This window comes from Bos mutus, chromosome 2 (assembly GCF_027580195.1).
Source record: "Bos mutus isolate GX-2022 chromosome 2, NWIPB_WYAK_1.1, whole genome shotgun sequence".
NCBI classification, from domain to species: domain Eukaryota; kingdom Metazoa; phylum Chordata; class Mammalia; order Artiodactyla; family Bovidae; genus Bos; species Bos mutus.
Window position 1 is genome coordinate 100,708,389 of NC_091618.1, and position 20,874 is coordinate 100,729,262.

General features: G+C 38.1%; 1 protein-coding gene across 4 annotated transcripts in view; it reads left to right on the plus strand.

Annotated features, from left to right (window-relative positions):
• TANK (TRAF family member associated NFKB activator) overlaps nt 1-20,874 on the plus strand; it is a 96,120-nt gene that overhangs the window by 34,996 nt on the left and 40,250 nt on the right. For all 4 annotated transcript variants that reach the window (XM_070357551.1, XM_070357548.1, XM_005897277.3 and 1 more), the window contains exon 2: nt 8,208-8,355. In XM_070357551.1, coding sequence (XP_070213652.1) covers nt 8,257-8,355 — 99 coding nt within the window. In that variant the 5' untranslated portion in view covers nt 8,208-8,256. The remainder of the gene's footprint in view (nt 1-8,207; nt 8,356-20,874) is intronic.

Genomic DNA, 20,874 nt, shown 5'->3' on the forward strand with positions numbered 1-20,874 from the left:
TTTGCTGGCATATTGAATGCAGCACTTTAACAGCATCATCTTTTAGGATTTGAAGTAGCTCAGCTGGAATTCTGTCACCTCCACTAGCTTTGTTTGTAGTGATGCTTCGTAAGGCCCACTTGACTTCCCATTCCAGGATGTCTGGCTCTAGGTGAGTGATCACACCATCGTGATTATCTGAGTCATTAAGATCTCTTTTGTATGGCTCTTCTGTGCATTCTTGGCACCTCTTCTTAATATCTTCTGCTTCTGTTAGGTCCATAACATTTCTGTCCTTTATTGTGTCCATCTTTGTACGAAATATTCCCTTGATGTCTCTAATTTTCTTGAAGAGATCACTAGCCTTTCCCATTCTATTGTTTTCCTCTATTTCTTTGCGTTGATCACTTAGGAAGGCTTTCTTATCTGTCATTGCTATTATTTGGAACTCTGCATCAAATGGATATGTTTCTCCTTTTCTCCTTTGCCTTTTGCTTCTATTCTCAGATATTTGTAAGGCCTCCTCAGACAACCATTTTTTTTTGCATTTCTTTTTCTTGGGGATGGTTTTGATCACCGCCTCCTGTACAATGTCATGAACCTCCATCCACAGTTCTTCAGGCCCTGTGTCTATCAGATCTAATCCCCTGAGTCTATTTGTCAGTTCCACTGTGTAATCGTAAGGGATTTGGTTTTAGGTCATACCTGAATTGTCTAGTGGTTTTCCCTACTTTCTTCAACTTAAGTCTGAATTTTGTAATGAGGAGTTCATGATCTGAGCCACACTCAGCTCCTGGTGTTGTTTTTTCTGACTGTATAGAGCTTCTCCATCTTTGGCTGCAAGGAATAGAATCAATCTGATTTTGGTATTGACCATCTTGTATTGATATCTTTAACCCCTTCATTTTAAAAGCAAGGAAAATCGAGGTCCAGAGGAGGCAGGACTTGCCCTTGATGTCAACACCACCATTGCTTCATCTCAAGTTTCGTAGGACAAACACTAGCCTAGGTCATCATTTCTCTAAGTAACTGTCAGTGGTATACTTAACAGTTGTCTCAGGTTTGCAGAGTTGTTCTGATCTGGAAGTTCAGGCTAGACAATGCACAAGAAATACATATAATCCTGGCCTGTTTTAGTGACAAATGAGTATTATATAGCACTAAAAACGTCTTTATAGCTACCAGGAACCTGTTTTAGAAAGGATGACTGCTATTTGATAGTCATTAAAAGGAATGGGTGAAATCATTCCTACTGATAATTCAGAACCCAAATCAGATGACATCTACCTCTCAAAGCCTTTCCTAAACCTCATAAATATTAGATGTTAGCATTCTGCTTTCTGAACTCTAGCCTTTAGATATATTCAGGTACTCATATATATTCTTTAAATTACAGCTAGTGGTGTCTTCATGGGGGTGGGTTTTGTGTCTTTTGTTATCACAGTGGTGAGAACATCAGTGGTGCCAAGCCCAGGCTTTGTTTTTTGTTTTATTGAATGAAATATCCATCATGGCATCCTGGGAGAATATTTTGCAGCTGTAGTAAGCAATCCTTGAACTAAGATTTTCAGAAACTTAGTCCTAGTCACCTCAGTTATAGCTTTGTAGCTATATGCGGGTCATTTAACTCCTCTGAGCCTTGTCAGTCAAATTGAAATATGAGTAATAAGAAATGAAGAACTGGTGGGAAAAAACTTCGTAAAAGGCACGTAAAACTAAGGTGGCACTATCCCTAAAGCTCCTTGCTGCATCCCGCACAGTGCCTTACGTGTATTCAGCAAACACGTGCTTTACTTTTTCTCATTTAATTGGATAGTAATGGTATATATTTTATAAAATTAAAATTTGGCCCTTGTAGTCGATACATCTTTGTTGGAGCTGGGAAATTTTACCAAGGGAAAATAAAATTATCACCCTTGTGCACGCTGACTTTCCTACTCCAGGACACTTTCATTATGCACCAAGGATCAATGAAAAGAGAAAGCAGCCTGATGCCCATGAGTTTTCTTAGTGCTTCCTCCTGGGCGAGCACCTGCTGGACCTGGAAGGTAGAACAGGAACTTGCTGCCCTCTCCATTTCCATCTTACAGGAAGTACCCAAAGGAAAAAAGGAAATACTGTCAGAGTAATAGAGGTGGATATGACAAGACTACCTTGGCTTCAAGAGGATTGCCCTATGCTTTGTGTTTTGCCCACCCAGCTATAGTGTTGGGCATCAGTGAGTTAATCTCTTCCAGGTGTAAGTATAAGGAAACCAGCAAACCATACCCAGAAATAAATTAACACAGAAGGCTTTCCTGAAAATACATTTAAAAGAGTGAAGCCATAACTAAAAAGAGTGTTTCCACGGCAGCTCTAGCTTGGACCTTCTGGATTTGGGGGATGGTAGTGGCTATTAGGGGCTTCCCTGGTAGTTCAGACAGTAAAGAATCCGCCTGCAGTGCGGGAGACCTGGGTTCAATCCCTGGGTTGGGAAGATCCCCTGAAGGAGGGCATGGCAGCCTACTCCAGTATTCTAATCTAGAGAATCCCCACAGACAGAGGAACTTGGGGGGCTACAGTCCATGGGGTCACCAAGAATTGGACATGACTAAGCAACTAAGCACAGCACAGTGGCCATTAGATTTGAGTTTGGACATGTTTATTATAAATAAAACCATTTCCTTGGAGTCCAGCAACTTTAAGGGATACCCACATGTAATTGAAATGTGACTATCTCTTGAATTGTGAAATTAATTTTATACTTAACAAATGCTTTAAAAAATAGAGGAACAAGTGGCTTTAAAGTTCAGGGTGTTAATATTTGAAATCTGTCCAGTTTAACTAGCTGGGTTCCAGAGACTGTTTCCTTTTTCTCTAGTCAGTGTCACTGATCTGACACCCAATTTTCTTCTTGGCTGTGAGATAGGAATTAAATGTATCATTTATTTAGTTGTATTGACCTGAATCATATCTCCCCAGCATACATTCTTACTTCAGGAAATAGAATGTGGAATTTACTCAGTAACTCTTCGTCATGACGTTTGTGTGATCTAATTCAAGGACCTTAAATGAAGACTCCACATGATTTACTTGCATATGATGCAGCTATTTTTAGTACTGTATTTACATTTTTAAAAACAAGAATGCACCTTCTTGATGGAACAGACATGCATTTTTCGATTCACAGACGCAAGAGGTGTGTAACAAAGAAGTTTCTTAGAAATCAAATCCAAACATCTTTTTTGTTTGAAGGGAGAGAAACTTGAGTCCAAAAAGATTTAGTAGCCCTGAACTAAGGTCCCACGGTCAGTCAGTGACGGAATAAAACAAGAAACTAGATGAGTTCCCAGTTCAAGATTCTTGTTTGTCCCAGATTTTAAAATATAAGTGTGGTTTACATTGACAGTTGATTATGACATCTGCAGTTTGTTAAGACAGTTTTAGGCAATCAAGCCACATAACTACTTAAATTGTCTGATTTCTGTATGAGTGTATTATAGTATACTATACTCCCTATAGCTCCCTACCCTTATTTTTCTTTTCCTGCTCATATACTTACTTTTAATCTCATGTGCTTTTTAAAGCCACCCTAAATCCTTTTCTGGATGATAATAGTATCTAAATAAATACTCAAAATGAAGCTTTGTGCTAATGCTTATTACTCTGTTTCCATAGTGTCTGTGGTATGTTAAGAGATCCTGGCAATGTTAATTAATTATCTTAACAGTATTTCATCTTTTCCATCTATCAGAGGTAGCAGTAAAAACAGACTTCTAACTGGAATGCCTAAAAAAGTATCACTTTCATTGCTTCAGGGCTTCCCTAGTGGCTCAGATGGTAAAGTGTCTGCTTGCAATGCGAGAGACCTGGGTTTGATTCCTGGGTCAGGAAGATCCCCTGGAGAAGGAAATGGCAACCCACTCCAGTACTCTTGCCTGGAAAATTCCATGGACTGAGGAGCCTGGTAGGCTGCAGTCCATGGGTTCGCAAAGACTCGGACACATCTGAGCGACTTCACTTACTTCAGTCACTTCATTCTTTCACAAGGTAAAAACACTGTGATCCCCATAATGTTGTTGTTCAGTCGCCAAGTCATGTCCGCAACTCTTCATGACCCCGTGGACTGCAGCACTCCAGGCTTCCCTTTCCATCACCATCTCCTGGAATTTGCCAAAGTTCGTGTCCATTGAGTCAGTGATGACTTCCAGACATCTCATCCTCTGTCAGTGTCTTCTCTGTCATCCTCTGTCGTCTTCTCCTTCTGCCTCCAATCTTTCCCAGCATCAGGGTCTTTTCAAATGAGTCAGTTCTTCACATCAGGTGGCCAAAGTATTGCAGCTTCAGCTTCAGCATCAGTCCTTCCAATGAATATTCAGGGTTGATTTCCTTTAAAATTGACTGGTTTGATCTCCTTGCTATCCAAGGGACTCTGAGGAGTCTTCTCCAGCATCGATTCGAAAGCATCAATTCTTTGGCACTCTGCCTTCTTTATTGTCCAGCGCTCACAACCATACATGACTACTGGAGAGACCATAGCCTTGACTATCCAGACCTTTGTCAGCAAAGTGATGTCTTTGCTTTTTAACACACTGCCTAGCTTTGTCATAGCTTTCCTGCCAAGAAGCAGTTGTCTTCTAATTTCATGCCACAGTCACCGGCCACAGTGATTAGAGCCCAAGGAGGTGAAATCTGGCACTGCTTTCACCTTTCGCCTTCTACTTGCCATGAAGTGATAGGGCTGGATTCTGCGATCTTAGTTTTTTTAATATTGAGTCTTAAGCCGGCTTTTTCACTCTCATCCTTCACCCTTAAGAGGTTCTTTATTTCCTCTTCGCTTTCTGCCATTAAAGTGGTATCATCTGCATATCTGAGGTTGTTGATATTTCTCCCAGCAATCTTGATTCCAGCTTGTAACTCATCTAGCCTGGCATTTCTCATGATGTGCTCTATGTGTAAGTTAAATAAACAAGGTAACAATAAACAGCCTTGTCGTATTCCTTTCTCAATCCTGAACCAGTCAGTTGTTCCATACGAGGTTCTAACTATTGCTTCTTGACCAGCATACAGGTTTCTCAAGATGGTCTGGTATTCCCATCTCTTGAAGAGTTTCCATAGTTTGATCCCCATAATAAAATCCTTGAAAATTCTTCTTTAACAAGTCTAGAAAATGATGTAGGAGTGTGCTTAGTATCTTACTAAAGACTGGCTGATAGGATTGAAATATTACCTGGGTACTTAAGGGCATTGTGATGTATGGTTAGCTGGTTTTCAACAAGGATGCCAAGGGCATTCAGTGGGAAGAGAATAGCCTTTTGAACAAATGATGCCAGGACAACTCACCAGCCACATAAACAGAAATGAATCTGGAGCCCTACCCCATACTGTCTTACACAGATTAACTCAATACAAATCAAAGGTCTAAATGTAAAAGCTAAAATTATAAAATTTCTAAAAGAAAATATAGGTGAAAATCTGTGTGATCTTGGTTGGATTAGGCAGGGGTTTCTTAGATATGAAAATCACAAGAACAAAAGAAAAAGATAAATTGGACTTCATCAAAATTAAAACTTTGTCAAAAGACACTATCAAACAAAAAGATAATCTACAGAATGGAAGAAAATATTGGAAATTATATATATGCATGCACATATATATATATATATATATATATATATAAAAAAAGAAGGCAATAGCAACCCATTCCTGTGTTCTTGTCTGGTAAATTCCATGACTCTGGAGCCTAGCAGGCTACAGTTCATAGGGGTCACAAAGAGTCAGACACAACTGAGCATGCATGCACATGTATATATACACACACACGTATGTATGTGTGTGTATATGCCTTCCCAGGTGGCACTAATGGTAAGGAACCCTGCTTCCAGTGCAGGAGACGTAGAGATGCAGGTTCGATCCCTGGGTTGGGATGATCCCCTGGAGAAGGGAGGGCATGGCAACCCACTCCAGTATTCTTGCCTGGAGAACTCCATGGATATAGGAGCTTGGCAGGCTACAGTCCATGGGGTTGCAAAGAGTTGGACATGAATGAAATGACTTAGCATGCACATACAGGCACATAATAGGCACATATATGCATATATATTATATATATATACACACATGCACATATAAAGTGGACAAAGGATTTGACTAGACATTTGATGTACATATACACACATACACACACATATATGTGTGTACATATGTGTGTGTATGCACATATATATGAAAAGTAGGCAAAGAATTTGATTAGACATTTCTCCAAAGAAGATATTCAAATGCCCAGTAAGCACTATAAAGATGCTCAACATCAAAACTGTGATGAGCTACCACTTCACATCCCATAGGATCCTAACATATTTTTAAATGGACAATAATTATTGGTGAAAATGTGGAGAAATTGAACTCTTGGGCATTGCTAGTGAAAATATAAAATGATAAAGCTTCTGTGGAAATGGCTGTAATGGTAGTTCCTCAAAAAGTTAAACATAACTGTCATCTGACTCAGCAGTTCTGCTCCTAGGTATATATTTAAGAGAACTGACAACATGTGTTCACACAGATATGTGTGAACAAATTCTAACTTTATTCAAAATAACCAAAAAGTATAAACAACCGAAATATCCATTAATTGAGGAATGGATAAATGTAGTATATCCATAAAATGGAATATTATTCAGACATAAAAAGCAATGAAATACTATTACATGCTACAACATGTTTAAAGATTGGAGATTTTATGCTTCATGAAAAAAGCCAGACACACTGGCATATACTTTATGATTCTAAACATTCAGAATAAGCATATCCCTAGGGTCAGAAAGCAGATTAGTGATTGTCAGGGGTTACAAAGGAGATAGGAATTGGGACTAACTGCTCATAGGTACAGAGTTTCTTCCTGTGATGATAAAAATATTCTAGGATTAGATTTTGGTGATAGTTGCACAACATTGTGAATACAGAAAACCACAGAAGTGTATACTTTAAAATGGTGAATTTATTTTATATGAATTATATCTTAATGTAAAATATGGAAAGCAGGTATACTCAAAGATAAAGATGTTATGAAAGAGACTGATATTATGAAGGAATTCCAGTCATAAAGGCTGTGAAATAATTTGGTATCCCCAAAACCCCCTGTGACTGATAGACAATTTTGTCTATTCTGTGGCTTTCAGAGAATTAAGAAAAAGGCTCCGTGGTGTGGTTTTTTACAACTTAACAAGAAAAATCAGTCATTAGGTAGATGATCCTCTGCTCAGAGTCAGGGAATGTCTTTAGAGATATAATGCAAATTGAGATGATAAAACTACATTACCTCCACTGAGGAAATTACCTGTAGTTCAGAAATAGCAGAGAAGTCAGAAAACTAATATAGAGTAGGGGTAAGACTGACGGGGTGTGATTTTTCTTTTTTAATGTACAGTTCAGTGGCAGTTTTCCCTAGATTGTGTGCTAAAATAAGAGCATTTTCACACATTTTAATTGCTGTGTGATAACAACAGTGTGAACTCCACCCACAAACATTTATTATCTACTTAATTTTGCTCTAATTTCAGTATAGCAAGCATTCACCTTATAAGTGGAAGTAACTGTCCATTTAGTAAAAAGAAATCCCTTCTCACATTGCTAAGCCTGTTGTACATTTCTATAATAAAAGATTAATAACAAATGGCCTTTTATATTTTTCCATTTTTAACTTGAATTTATAGAATACCATTTGCAAAGTAGCATCTTTATGAACTGGAACCCTAATTGCTCCTTAAACATTCATAAAGAATATTTCAAAATTGTAGAAGTTAAGGTTTTACAATATTCCAGGATTAAAATATCAGGATTTTATATGAGACTTTTTTGCTTTTATAAAGCTGTTTTATACGGGGACTTTCTTGATGATGCAGTGGTTAAGAATCCTCCTTGCAATAAAGGGTTCATGGGTTCAATCCCTGGTTGGGGAGCTGAGATCCCACATGCCACAGAGCAGCTAAGCCCACACACCGCAATGACTGAAGCCTGTGGCTCGGGAACCCAGACGCTGCAACTAGAGAGTCTGTGTGCTGCAGTGAAAGATCCTGTGTGCTGAGACCAAGACCTGACACGGCCAAAGAAATAAATAAATATACTTGTAAAAACTATAGTACTTGATTCTGTAATGTTCATGATAAACAATACAGAACTGTCTTTGAGGCACATTTTAAAAATGATTTATACTACTTGATAGCTATCTAAATTGTTTGATTATTTTCCAGATCTGTCATTTACTTCATCATTTATAGTGATGCAACAGGACATAGAGGAATGGATAAAAACATTGGCGAGCAACTCAATAAAGCTTATGAAGCCTTTCGACAGGCATGCATGGATAGAGATTCTGCAGTAAAGGAACTGCAGCAGAAGGTATGTGGTTTTAGTTGAAAGTTGTTATTTATCCTGGTGAATGGAATTTGAATCTTTTGCAATGGAAAAAATATTTTTAGAACTAAAGAAAGAACTTCTTGAAGAACTAAAACGCAGGGATATATTAACATAAAATTTGAAGTTTTTATTTGCTAACTTTTTAAAGAATATTGTGTGACCTATGGAAAGAATTCAAGATAATTGTATTGAGGAAAGATAAGTATGTTATCTTCCATAAATAATTTTTAAGTAAAATGACAAACTAAAAGTCAGAGTATCACTATCTCATCTAGTTTTTTTGTTCATTTTTTTCATATTGTTACTTGGCTGACTGGAAGACTATACAGATTTTAAAATGTCCTGGAACTAAATTTGTTATTAATTTATTCTTTAACTATAAGTTAAAAATAAACTATTATTTCAGTGAAATCTTTAATGTCTTACCAGAAGTTTCAGCTTTTTAAAATACTCCTGTTCACATAAAATTTCTGCTTAGTGTTTGCAGTTTCTAAAGAAAGTAAATTGGAAGAAAAGTATATTCAGGCAAAAATTACCTGGTTAAGTAGTTCCTAGGCATGTCTGTTAATGATCCTTGATAAGGTTTTCACCAACCTACAGTAAAATGAGAAAAATAAGAATAAGGTAATGAACTTCCTATAATGCTAAATTTATTCCATTTAAAATTCTATCCTTTATTCTGATACTGTTTCTATGTTTCTGTACTATCAGAATAAAGAGCAAAATTTTATCAACATACCCATTTGTCAAATGATGATCATAGAGTTTTTGTTTTTGTTTTTGTTTTTTTTTGCTTAGTTAGTATCATTACTTAGTGTTTTGGGAGTCCCCAGTACACCCAGAGATTCTGCAGTTCTCTAAAAGGATTCACAGGACTTAGTACAACTGTCATATTCAGAGCTAAGGTTTATTACAGAGACTAGTAAAGAAACACAGCCAGATCATTAATGGAAAAAGACACCAGGTGGAGTCTAGAGGAATCCATGTGCAGGTTTCCTATACTCTTTCCCTTCTGTGAGGAGTCATACAGAGTGCACCCTCTCTCCAGCTTCCAGAAGTTCACCCAGCATATATGCAGTGCTTTGGCACAGGGAACTCCATTTGTGACTCAAGAGCTTGGGATATTTTTAAGGCTTGGTTACATAGGCACCCTGTGTCAGAAGGAAAGTAGTTATTCACCATAAATCTCATGGTAGTCTAAGTAGGTTGGCACAGCACTTAGAATCTTATCACTTAAGAAATGTTTTCAAAGATTACATTCCCAGATGCCAGTCAAGAGGCCAGCCTTGCAAATAGGTCTCTCTGAAGATAAATAACTTAAGGCCTGCTATGTTAAATTATTCCTGTAAAGCTGTTGAAAGTAGAGGATCTTATGTTGGTTCTCTCAATTAAAAATTTTTTTTTACTCGTCTGGTATTCTGAAGTCTTAAGAAATATGGTAGCCATGGAGTTCTTAGTTTCCTCCATAAGTATAGAAATACGCAATTCTCTTTCTCCTTTCTATTTGATACAGCTACTGTAAAACTAGTGTTATACCTACTGCACTCCATTTCTCAAAAATTATCATTTTTTTTGTGATTCTCATGTTGATTTACAAAAGAATACTCCCAGTTATGTAGGTAAATTTAATGGTCTAGAGATCTTCAGTAGGTGTGCATAAGAGAAACAGAGATAGGATAATGACAGACACTTTCTCAATTATTGAAGTGAAGTTTAAAATTTGGATTTGTTTTCCTTTCCAATTCATGTATAAGGCATAATCACTTTTTAAAAAGAGTATCAAAAATTCCCAGCTTTTATTCTTATTTTCTCATTAGGTTCATTAAGAAACTTCAACAATGCTGTGCCTATTCTAGGAACATTGGGAAATATAGAATAAGGGAATAGGAATATTGAGATATTCTTGGGATAAGACAGAGACAGGTATTTCTCTATCTCCTGATCTTTCTGCCCTGGCCAGTAATAAGCAACTGAAAACTCGTATAATTCAATCTCTGCCATGGAAGAAACCTTTATTCACTATGGCACTTATCCTAAAGAGGGGAAAGGAAAATATTTTTATGTTTCTCAAAAATAGAAGAAAAAATGTTAAACTCTAGACACTGAATTTATTTAAGAGACATTATTGAGTGTCTGCTATGTACTGAGCTCTTAATAAGGTTCTGAGAATACTAAAATAAAATATGGTTTATGTCCTTAAGGACTTTCAATAAGTAAAAAAGATCAGTAGTTATTACTGTAGCATGCTAAGTGCTGTAGTAGAGATCTGTACAGGATAACATGTGAGCACAGTGAAGAGGCACTTAACTCACTCTGGGAGGATCAGGTCATAAGCCTACCACTAAGCCCACCCCTTGAGTCAAGATTAGGAGGAGCTGGGCAAATTAGGGAAGATGGATCCTGAAAGCAGGGGAGAAATATATATAGTAAAAACTCAGAAGTGAGGGCAGTACAGGAAAAGCATCTGTGAAGATAGATTAGGGCCTTATCATGATGGTTATAACTAAGTAGTTTTGTACTATATTCTTATTCATTCAAAATATATTGAAGGACTTGATATGTGCTTTAGAAAAGTCTTCCTGACAGTGGGATAGAGGATAGATAGGATAGAGAGTAGTGTGGAATTGGCTCAACAAACATACTGGTGCTAAGCAGTGGTGTAAGATCAGGAGTATAAAAATAAGTGGCAACCATCAATTTGCACTTTATTATATATAAGTATATAATTATATACCTGTGCTTAGTCATGTCCGGTGACCCTTCGAACTGTAGCCTGCCAGGGTCTTCTGTCCATGGAGTTTTCCAGGCAAGAATACTGGAGCAGGTTGCCATTTCCTTCTCCAGGGGATTTTCCTAACCCAGGGATCAAACCTTCATCTCCTGTGTCTCCTGCATTGCAGGCAGATTCTTTACCCCTGAGCCATCGGGGAAGCCCACCTGTTAATATACATACATTACATACATCATGAGAAATGCTGCACTGGGTGAAGCACTAGCTGGAATCAAGATTGGCGGGAGAAATATCAGTAACCTCAGATATGCAGATGACACCACCCTTATGGCAGTAAGCAAAAAGAACTAAAGAGCCTCTTGATGAAAGTTAAAGAGGAGAGTGAAAAAGTTGGCTTAAAACCCTGCATTTCTTAAAATTCAGAAAACTTAAGATCATGGCATCTGGTCCCATCAGTTCATGGCGAATAGATGGGGAAACAATGGAAACAGTGACAGACTTTATTTGGGGGGGCTCCAAAATCACTGCAGATGGTGACTGCAGCCATGAAATTAAAAGACGCTTGTTCCTTGGAAGAAAAGTTATGACCAACCTAGACAGCATATTAAAAAGCAGAGACATTACTTTGCCAACAAAGGTCTATCTAGTCAAAGCTACAGTTTTTCCAGTAGTCATGTACGGATGTGAGATTTGGACTATAAAGAATGCTGAGCGCCAAAGAATTGATGCTTTAGAACTGTGGTGTTGGAGAAGACTCTTGAGAGTTCCTTGGACTGCAAGGAGATCCAACCAGTCCATCCTGAAGGAAATCAGTCCTGAATATTCATTGGAAAGACTGATGCTGAAGCTGAAACTCCAATACTTTGGCCACCTGATGCGAAGAACTGACTCATTGGAAAAGAGCCTGATGCTGGGAAAGATTGAAAGCGGGAGGAGAAGGGGATGGCAGAGGATGAGATGGTTGGATGGCATCACTGACTTAATGGACGTGAGTTTGAATAAGCTCCTGGAGGTGCTGATAGACAAGGAAGCCTGGCATGCTACAGTCCATAGGGTCACAAAGAGTCAGACACAACTGAGTGAATGAACTGAACTGAATATTACATTTCAGTTTACTAAAGAAAAATCAATGGCAATCATTTGGTTACCTCTGGGACATACAGGTGAAAATGTCCTGAATTGGAGATTATAGATACAGATTATAGAACAACAATTTCATTATAGTCCCGAGTGTGTACATTTCCGAATTATAATGTGTAGGGTGAAGGGATATTTGAAGAACAGAAAAGGAAGAGGAAGAAAATATGGCCAACCAGTTGGTTGCTAGAGATTCAGAAATAGGTTAAGGAGTTTACTCTGAACATGAAGAAACACACATTCCTCTGAGAATTGGAGGGTACAAGAGAGAAAAATAGCTGCAAAGGAAAATAAGTTTGTATGGAAGAAGTGGAGATGGCAGGAAGTTTAAAGGAATTATCATGTATTACTTATATCTGGAATCCAAAAAAAGTCAAACCTGTAAAAAAAAAAAAAAAAACAGTAAAATGGTGGTTACTTGGGAGACAGAGGCAGAGAAGATTGATGTTGTTTAAATTTATAACAAGTAGTAAATAAGCCATGGATATCTAATGCATGTTATAATGATATAAACAGTAATATTGTATAATTATTTAATGTGTTAAGTATGACTACAACAATAGTATTACAAAATAAATGTATCAAAGTAACTCACTATGCACCTTAAACTTACATAATATTATATGTCAAATTTATTCAATTTAAAAAATCAAACAAAAAAAGAGTGGATTTTCTTATGAGAGTCCGTTTTTTTCCTGTGAAATACAAGATAAGATCATCTACTGAGTGAAATGATTTTAGGATAGTCTGAAAGTGATAATAAAGACTTGAAAGCTTCAGTTAAGTGAGAGAAGAAAAATGTGGCATCCAGCCTTTATCATGAAGTTTTGGTGGTGTCAATCAATGTTTGCTGGTTATTCTTTCAGCAGCTTTCTTGATGTAGAAGTAATTGGATGGCCAGATCCAAGATTAAGAGATTGTAGAGTTAAAGTGAAAGAATTTTGGCTAGGTGACCAGAAAGTACATACAAAAGCAATTGAAGTTATGTGCTTTGAGATATAAGCTAAAATCAGAAAGAAGCTAATCCAGGAGGAGTCTAAGACTAAGAACAAAAAGAGGGTTTATGGATGAATTGTTCATGAAGTGAGAGGACAGATACAGAGGGAGTAGAAGAATGTGAGTTCAAAGGATGGATTATTGTCGTTGAGCGAAGATTGATGTTTAGTATCATCTGTTTTCATAATGAGCCATGAAAGTGGATAGCTGGAATGAGATTGAGGAATTCAGGAAACTCTTAAATGAAGACTAGAGCACTTCTCCTAGAATGGTAGTAGATTTAAGAACATTTAGAGTGATATTGTGAAGGAAAGAGCAAAAATTCCTGAATATAAGGAAGTGACTAGTGTCTTGGAAGATAACTGTTTTGAGGAGAGACTGGTATAATTAAAATACCTTGTGAATAGCTTTTTGCCTAAGTTTAAAGGAATAATGGCCCAGAAGTGGCAATAATGAAGCAAATGACTTACCTTTTTGTTCTCCTGCATCTAACTCCATTGCCCAATCCCTGTTTGACATAACACTAGACAGCTTTATATGAGGGGGGTTACAGAGGCATCTATAATTATTAGGAGACAACATAATTATTCCCATTTTAACGTGAGATGCTAGACTTGCTAAAATTCAACTTTATTGGCCATTACATTGAAATAAGTACAATGAAATAAGAGTTTAGAAATTTGATCACATTCATTACTTTTTTAAAAAATGAACATTTTTCCAAAACATTTTTGTGAGAAAACATTTATACGTCCTTTTGACATTTTTTGGATTTTATTTTATGGAGCATTTATTTTTTTTAATTATAGACTCAAATGTACCAAGTGTAAATCACTAATTTCTCCTTATCTGTCTACTCTCAGAAGTGAGATTGAACTTTGAAAAGTTCAAGCAAGTTGGGTATTCTCCTTTCATAATCTTTAGTAATAAGATATATACACATTCTCAAACTTGTAGTATGAGAAGATAAGAACAAATATCACTTCCAAGATTTTTAGCCTGGATAAATGGAAGATTGATGATACAGGCACAGAAAAAAGAGAGTGCTGATTTTGATAAAGGAAGTTACTTGGTTTTATCTGATATTTTGAGTTCAAGAATTAGAAGATCATTGGGGAAAATTATCAGCAGACTATTGAGTTATGGGTCTTTGAAGTAAAGTACCAATTGAAAGTACAAATTTAGGAATCATCTTTGTAGAGATGATACTTGGAGTGATAGGAGAAGGACGTACTAAGAAAGAGGAGCAAAGGAAGAAGGGAAGCAAGAAAATAACCTTGGAGAAGTCGCCTGGCCTTCTGAAAAGGCCCCAGGAGCTGTACTCTGAGTGACCTTGGCTGTGCTTCCGAACGTTAAGCTTAAAATAATTGGTCTGTTGAGTGACATCAGCAAGGTGACAAAGTAGGAAGTTCCAATCCCCTAATTCTCCACGAAAACATCAAATAAACAGACTGAAAAAAATTTTCTAGGAATTTTGGAAATCAGTCTGTGATGTATGGCAACAAAGCAAACACTTAGTCAAAAAAAACCTACCTTGAAAATAGAGAAAATTTAACAGCATTTTACTCACCCTAGACCCACCTCATCCCCAGTATGGCATTGTTCATTTGGAAGGAAGCAGCCTAGTTCCTGATTCCCTCAGGAGGGAAGAAAGGAAGAAGCAAAGTGGAACATTTTTGAAACATCCTGGCCAGTCTGTGGACTACCCAAGGGACTGTTTTCTGTCTTAATCTGAATTGAAGCTTGGAGTTGGGAATGACTGCATAGTTTAGGTCTCAGACTGGCAACTCTGGAAAGCAGTGGTGGGCATCATAACATATGGAAACTGCAGGGAGGGGATTGTAGTGAACACGTGGTGCAAGAGATGTGTGAAAAGGAATATAATGGAACATCTGAGGGCCCGAGCAGACACTTCCAAACAGCCAGGAAAAATCAAGAGGGAAAAAATCACAGAGAACCAAACAGGATACATACCCAGAAGATACTTGAGAAAACCTTAAACCTTTACCCTGGACTAATGTCAAGGTTAAAGGACCTGCTAATTAGTGAAGATCATCCACACGAGGTTGCAGGTCAAACACCCAATTTTCAACCATAGCAAAGCATTAAAAAAAATGAGAATGTGGCCCTTTCAAAGGAGAAAAATAAATTCCCAGAAACAGCCCCTGAAGAAATACATGCATCAGATTTACTAGACAAAGACTTTCAAAGAATTGTTGTTAACATGCTCAAAGAGCTAACGTAAGGCAGAATCAAAGAGCTTAAGTAAATCAGGAAAGCAATAATATGAACAAAATGAGAAAATAAAAATTTTACCCTAGAGGTTCAAGAATATACTTGAACAAGCAGAGAAAGAATCAGTGAGCTGAAAGACAGGTAATTTGAAAGATTGGAATCCAAGGAACAAAAAGAAAAAAAGAATAACAAAAAGTTAGCAAAGCCTAAGGGAATTACAGGACACTATCAAGTACAGCAATATGCACTATGGGAGAAGAGAGATTCTTTTGAAGAAGTAGATTATTAAATAAAGCTTCTCAAATTTGAGGAACTATATATATATATGCATATATATATATAAATCCAAGAAGCTCAACAGACTTCATGTAGGGTAAATCTAAAGAGCCCTACATCAAGACAAATTGTAATCAAACTGTTGAAAGACAGATATAGAATCTGGAAAGCCTCAGGAGGAAAGGGACTCGTGTACAAGGAAGCACCACTAAGGCTGTCAGTGGATTTGTCAACAAAAAGCTTGTAGACCAGAGGGCAATGCTATGTTGTATTTAAGTATTAAAGGTGGGGAGAACAACTATTAACCAAGGATTTTATATCTGGCAAGACTGTCCTTCAGAACTGAAGGAGACATTAAAATATTCCTAGACAAACAGAAGTAGAAGGAGTTCATTACCCCTAGACCTGACCTATAAGAAGTTCTAAGGAATGCCCAAGTTGGAGTGGAAAGGTACTAGAGAGTAACTTGAAGCCAGGTGAAAATATAGAACCCTTTGGGAAAGGTAAATAATAGACAAATATAAATATCAGTATTATTGTAATTTTGGTTTGTAGCTCTGCTTTTTATTTTCTACAGCCAGATTTAGAACAAGATATAAAGATAATTTTAAGTCTATATTAATGGGTTTATAATATATAAAGATGTAATTTGTGACATCAGTAACAAAGTGGTGTGCAGAGCTAGAAAATCTGAATAGGCCAATACCTAGTAAAGAAATTGAAGCAGTTACCAAAAAGTTTACAAAAAGAAAGCCCAGGACTTAATGGCTTCGCTGGTGCTTTCTACCAAATATTCAAAGAATTAACACCAGTCCTTCTCACACTCTTTCAAAAATTTGATCAAAGTAGAGTATTTCCTAACTCAATTCTATGAGGCCAGCATTACTCTAATTTCAAAGCCAGACAAAGGCACTACAAGAAAACTACAGGCTGATATCCCTTATCAACAGTGATGCAGAAATCCTCAACAAAATACTAGCAAACCAAATTCAACAGTGTGTTAAAAGGATTATACACCTAAACCAGTTATACACCTTATTCCTACATTGCAAGAATGGTCAAATCAGTGAATGTAATACACCACTCTAACAGAATGAAGAGGGGGACAAAAGCACAGGATCATCTCAATTGATGCAGAAGAATTTACAAAATTCAACACCTTTTTTTTTTTAATGTAAAAACACTCAACAAACAGACATTATGTAACTATTACAATATATTAAAGGCTATATGTGACTGTTTATAATAGCCAGGACATGGAAGCAACCTAGATGTCAGTCAGCAGATGAATGGATAAGAAAGCTGTGGTACATATACACAATATGTATTCAGCCATTAAAAAGAATACATTTGAATCAGTTCTGATGAGGTGGATGAAACTGGAGCCTATTATACAGAGTGAAGTAAGCCAGAAAGAAAAACACCAATACAGTATACTAACATACATATTTAAAAGCAGAGACATTACTTTGCCAACAAAGGTCCGTCTAGTCAAGGCTATGGTTTTTCCAGTGGTCATGTATGGATGCAAGAGTTGGACTATGAAGAAAGCTGAGCGCCGAAGAATTGATGCTTTTGAATTGTGGTGTTGGAGAAGACTCTTGAGAGTCCCTTGGGCTGCAAGGAGATCCAACCAGTCCATTCTGAAGATCAGCCCTGGGATTTCTTTGGAAGGAATGATGCTAAAGCTGAAACTCCAGTACTTTGACTACCTCATGCGAAGAGTTGACTCATTGGAAAAGACTCTGATGCTGGGAGGGATTGGGGGCAGGAGGAAAAGGGGACGACAGGATGAGATGGCTGAATGGCATCACTGACTCGATGGACGTGAGTTTGAGTGAACTCCGGGAAATGGTGATGGACAGGAAGGCCTGGCATGCTGTGATTCATGGGGTCATAAAGAGTTGGACACAGCTGAGCAACTGAACTGAACTGAACACATATATATGAAATTTAGAAAGATGGTAGCGATAACCCTATATGCAAGACAGCAAAAGAGACACAGAGGTATAGAACAGTATTTTGGGCTCTGTGGGAGAAGATGAGGGTGGGATGATCTGAGAGAATAGCATTGAAACATGTATATTACATATATATGAAACAGATTGCCAGTCCAGGTTTAATGTATGAGACAGGGTGCTCAGGGCTGGTCCACTGGGATGACCCAGAGGGATGGGATGGGGAGGGAGGTGGGAGGGAGGGTTCAGGATGGGGAACACATGTACACCCATGGTTGATTCATGTCAATGTATGGCAAAAACCACTACAATATGGTAAAGTAATTAGCCGCCAACTAAAATAAATAAATTTTTAAAAAAAGAAAAAAATCTTGGCTTCTAGTGAACAGCCAGCCACTTGCTTCAGGCTATAAATAACCAGTTTAAAAAGAAATAAAGGCTATGTGTGAAAAAAACCGCATCTAACATAATACTCCATGGTGAAAGACTGAAAACTTTATTTTTCTGAGATAAGGAACAAGACAAAGATGTACACGTCCACTACTTTTATTCAACATAGCACTGTAAGCCCTATCTAAAGCAGTCAGGCAAGAAAAATATCTAAATTGGAAAGGGAGAAGAAAAATTATCTCTCTCTGTTTGCCGATTTCTGTATCCTATGTATAGAAAACCCTAAAGATTCCATCAAACTGTTAGAAGTAATAAATTCAGCAAAGTTATAAGATATAAAATAAACACACAAAAATCAACTGCACTGCTATACATTAACATGAAACAAGCTGAAAAGGAAATTAAGAAAATTCCATTTACAACAGTATCAAAATCAATAATATACTTAGGAATCGACTTAACCAGGTAGGCGACAGACTTATACACTGAAAACTACAAAATGTTGCTGAAAGAAATTTTAAAAAGAGGGAGTTCCCTAATGGGTAGAATTCCAAGCTTTCACTGCCATGGCCCAGGTCCAGTCCCAGCTCAGGGAACTGAGATTTCACGAGCTACATGGTGTACTCAAAAAAAGAAAAGAACATTTGGGGGAAAGTCTGTGTTCATGGGTTGGACCCTTACCTTTCACCATATACAAATCAACCTAAACCTGCTCAAAGACCTAAATGCAAGAGCCAGTACTGTAAAGCTCTTAGAAGAAATCATAGGGGAAAGGCTTCATGACATTGGATTTGGGAGAGGGTTCTTAGCTATGGGCTTCCCTCATAGCTCAGTTGTTAAAGAATCCGCCTGCAATGCAGGAGACCCCAGTTTGATTCCTGGGTCAGGAAGATCTGCTGGAAAAGGGATAGGCTACCCACTCCAGTATTCTTGGGCTTCCCTTGTGGCTCAGCTGGTAAAGAATCCGCCTGCAATGCAGGAGACCTGGGTTCGATCCCTGGGTTGGGAAGATCCCCTGGAGAAGGAAAAGGCTACCCACTCCAGTTTTCTGGCCTGGAGAATTCCATGGACTGTGTAGTCCACGGGGTCGCAAAGAGTCGGACACTAGTGAGTGACCTTCACTTTCACTTTCTTAGCTATGACACCAGAAGCACAGACAGCAAGAGGAAAATTATTAAGTTGGACTTCATCAAAATTAAAACCTTTGTGCATCAAAAGACACTATCAATAGAGTGAAAGGCAACGCAAGGAATGTGGGGAGATAATTGCAAAAATGTATCTGATGAAGGGTTGATACTTAGAGTGTATAAAGAACTATGCTCAAAAACAACAAAAAACAACCTAGTTAAAAAATCAACCAAGGACATGAATAGACATTCTCCAAAGAAGTTATACAAATGACCAATAAGCACATGAAAAGATGCTCAACATCATTTTTCAATCACTCAGCCATCGAGTCCAGCTCTTTACGATGCTAATGACTGTGGTCCGCCAGGCTGCTCTGTCCGTGAGACTTTCCAGGCATGAATACTAGAGTAGGTTGCCATTTCTTCCTCCAGGGGCTCTTCCCAACCCAGGGATTGAACCTGTGTCTCCTGCATTGGCAGGCAGATTCTTTATACCACTGAGTCACCCTGGAAAGTGAAAGTGAAAGTTGCTTGGTCGTGTCCGACTCTTTGCGACCCCATGGACTATGCAATCCAATGGAATTCTCCAGGAGAATTGGTCCAATCCATGGAATTGTATATGGTGAAAGGTAAGGGTCCAACCCATGAACACAATCCAATTCCATGGTCCAATCCATGGAATTCTCCAAGCCAGAAAACTGGAGTAGGTAGCCTTTTCCTTCTCCAGGGGATCTTTCCAAGCCAGGGATTGAACCCAGGTCTCCCACATTGCATGCGGATTCTTTACCAGCTGAACCACAAGGGAAGCCCAAGAATACTGGAGTGGGTAGCCTACCTGGGAAGCCATCATTAATTTGACATCATTAGGGAAATGCAAGTTGAAATCACTGTGCTTAGTCGCTCAGTCGTGTTCTGACTCCTTGTGACCCCATGAACTGTAGCCCACCAGGCTCCTCTGTCCCTGGGATTCTCCAGGCAAGAAAACTGGAGTTGGTTGCCATGCCGTCCTCCAGGGGATCTTCCCAACCCAGGGATCGAACTCAGGTCTCCCCATTGCAGGCGGATTCTTTACCATATGAGCCACCAGGGAAGCCCAAGAATACTGGAGTGGGTAGCCTAACCCTCTGCTGGGGATCTTCCCAACCCAGGGACTGAATCAAGGTCTCCTGCATTGCAGGCAGATTCTTTACCAACTGAGCTACCAGGAAAGCCCTGAAACCACACTAATCCCATTCCCATTGGGATGGCTATTATAAGAAATAAAAAAAAAAAGTATTGGTGAGGATGTAGGGAAATTAGAACTCTTGTACATTGCTGATGGGAATGTAAAATGGTGTATCAACTGTGAAAGATAAATGATGTTTCTTCAAAACAAAACATAGGATTATTACCATATAGTCTAGCAATTCCACTTCTGGATAGATACCCAAATGAACTGAAAGCAAGGATTGAAAGAGATATTTGTATGCCTATGTTTGTAGCAGCCTTATTTACAGTGGTCATAAGGTAGAAGGAACTCAAGTCCCCCTCAGTGGATAAATAGATAAACAAAATATACATACATTGTGTATGGTCCTGCTGCTGCTGCTAAGTCGCGTCAGTCGTGTCCAACTCTGTGCAACCCCATAGACGGCAGCCCACCAGGCTCCCC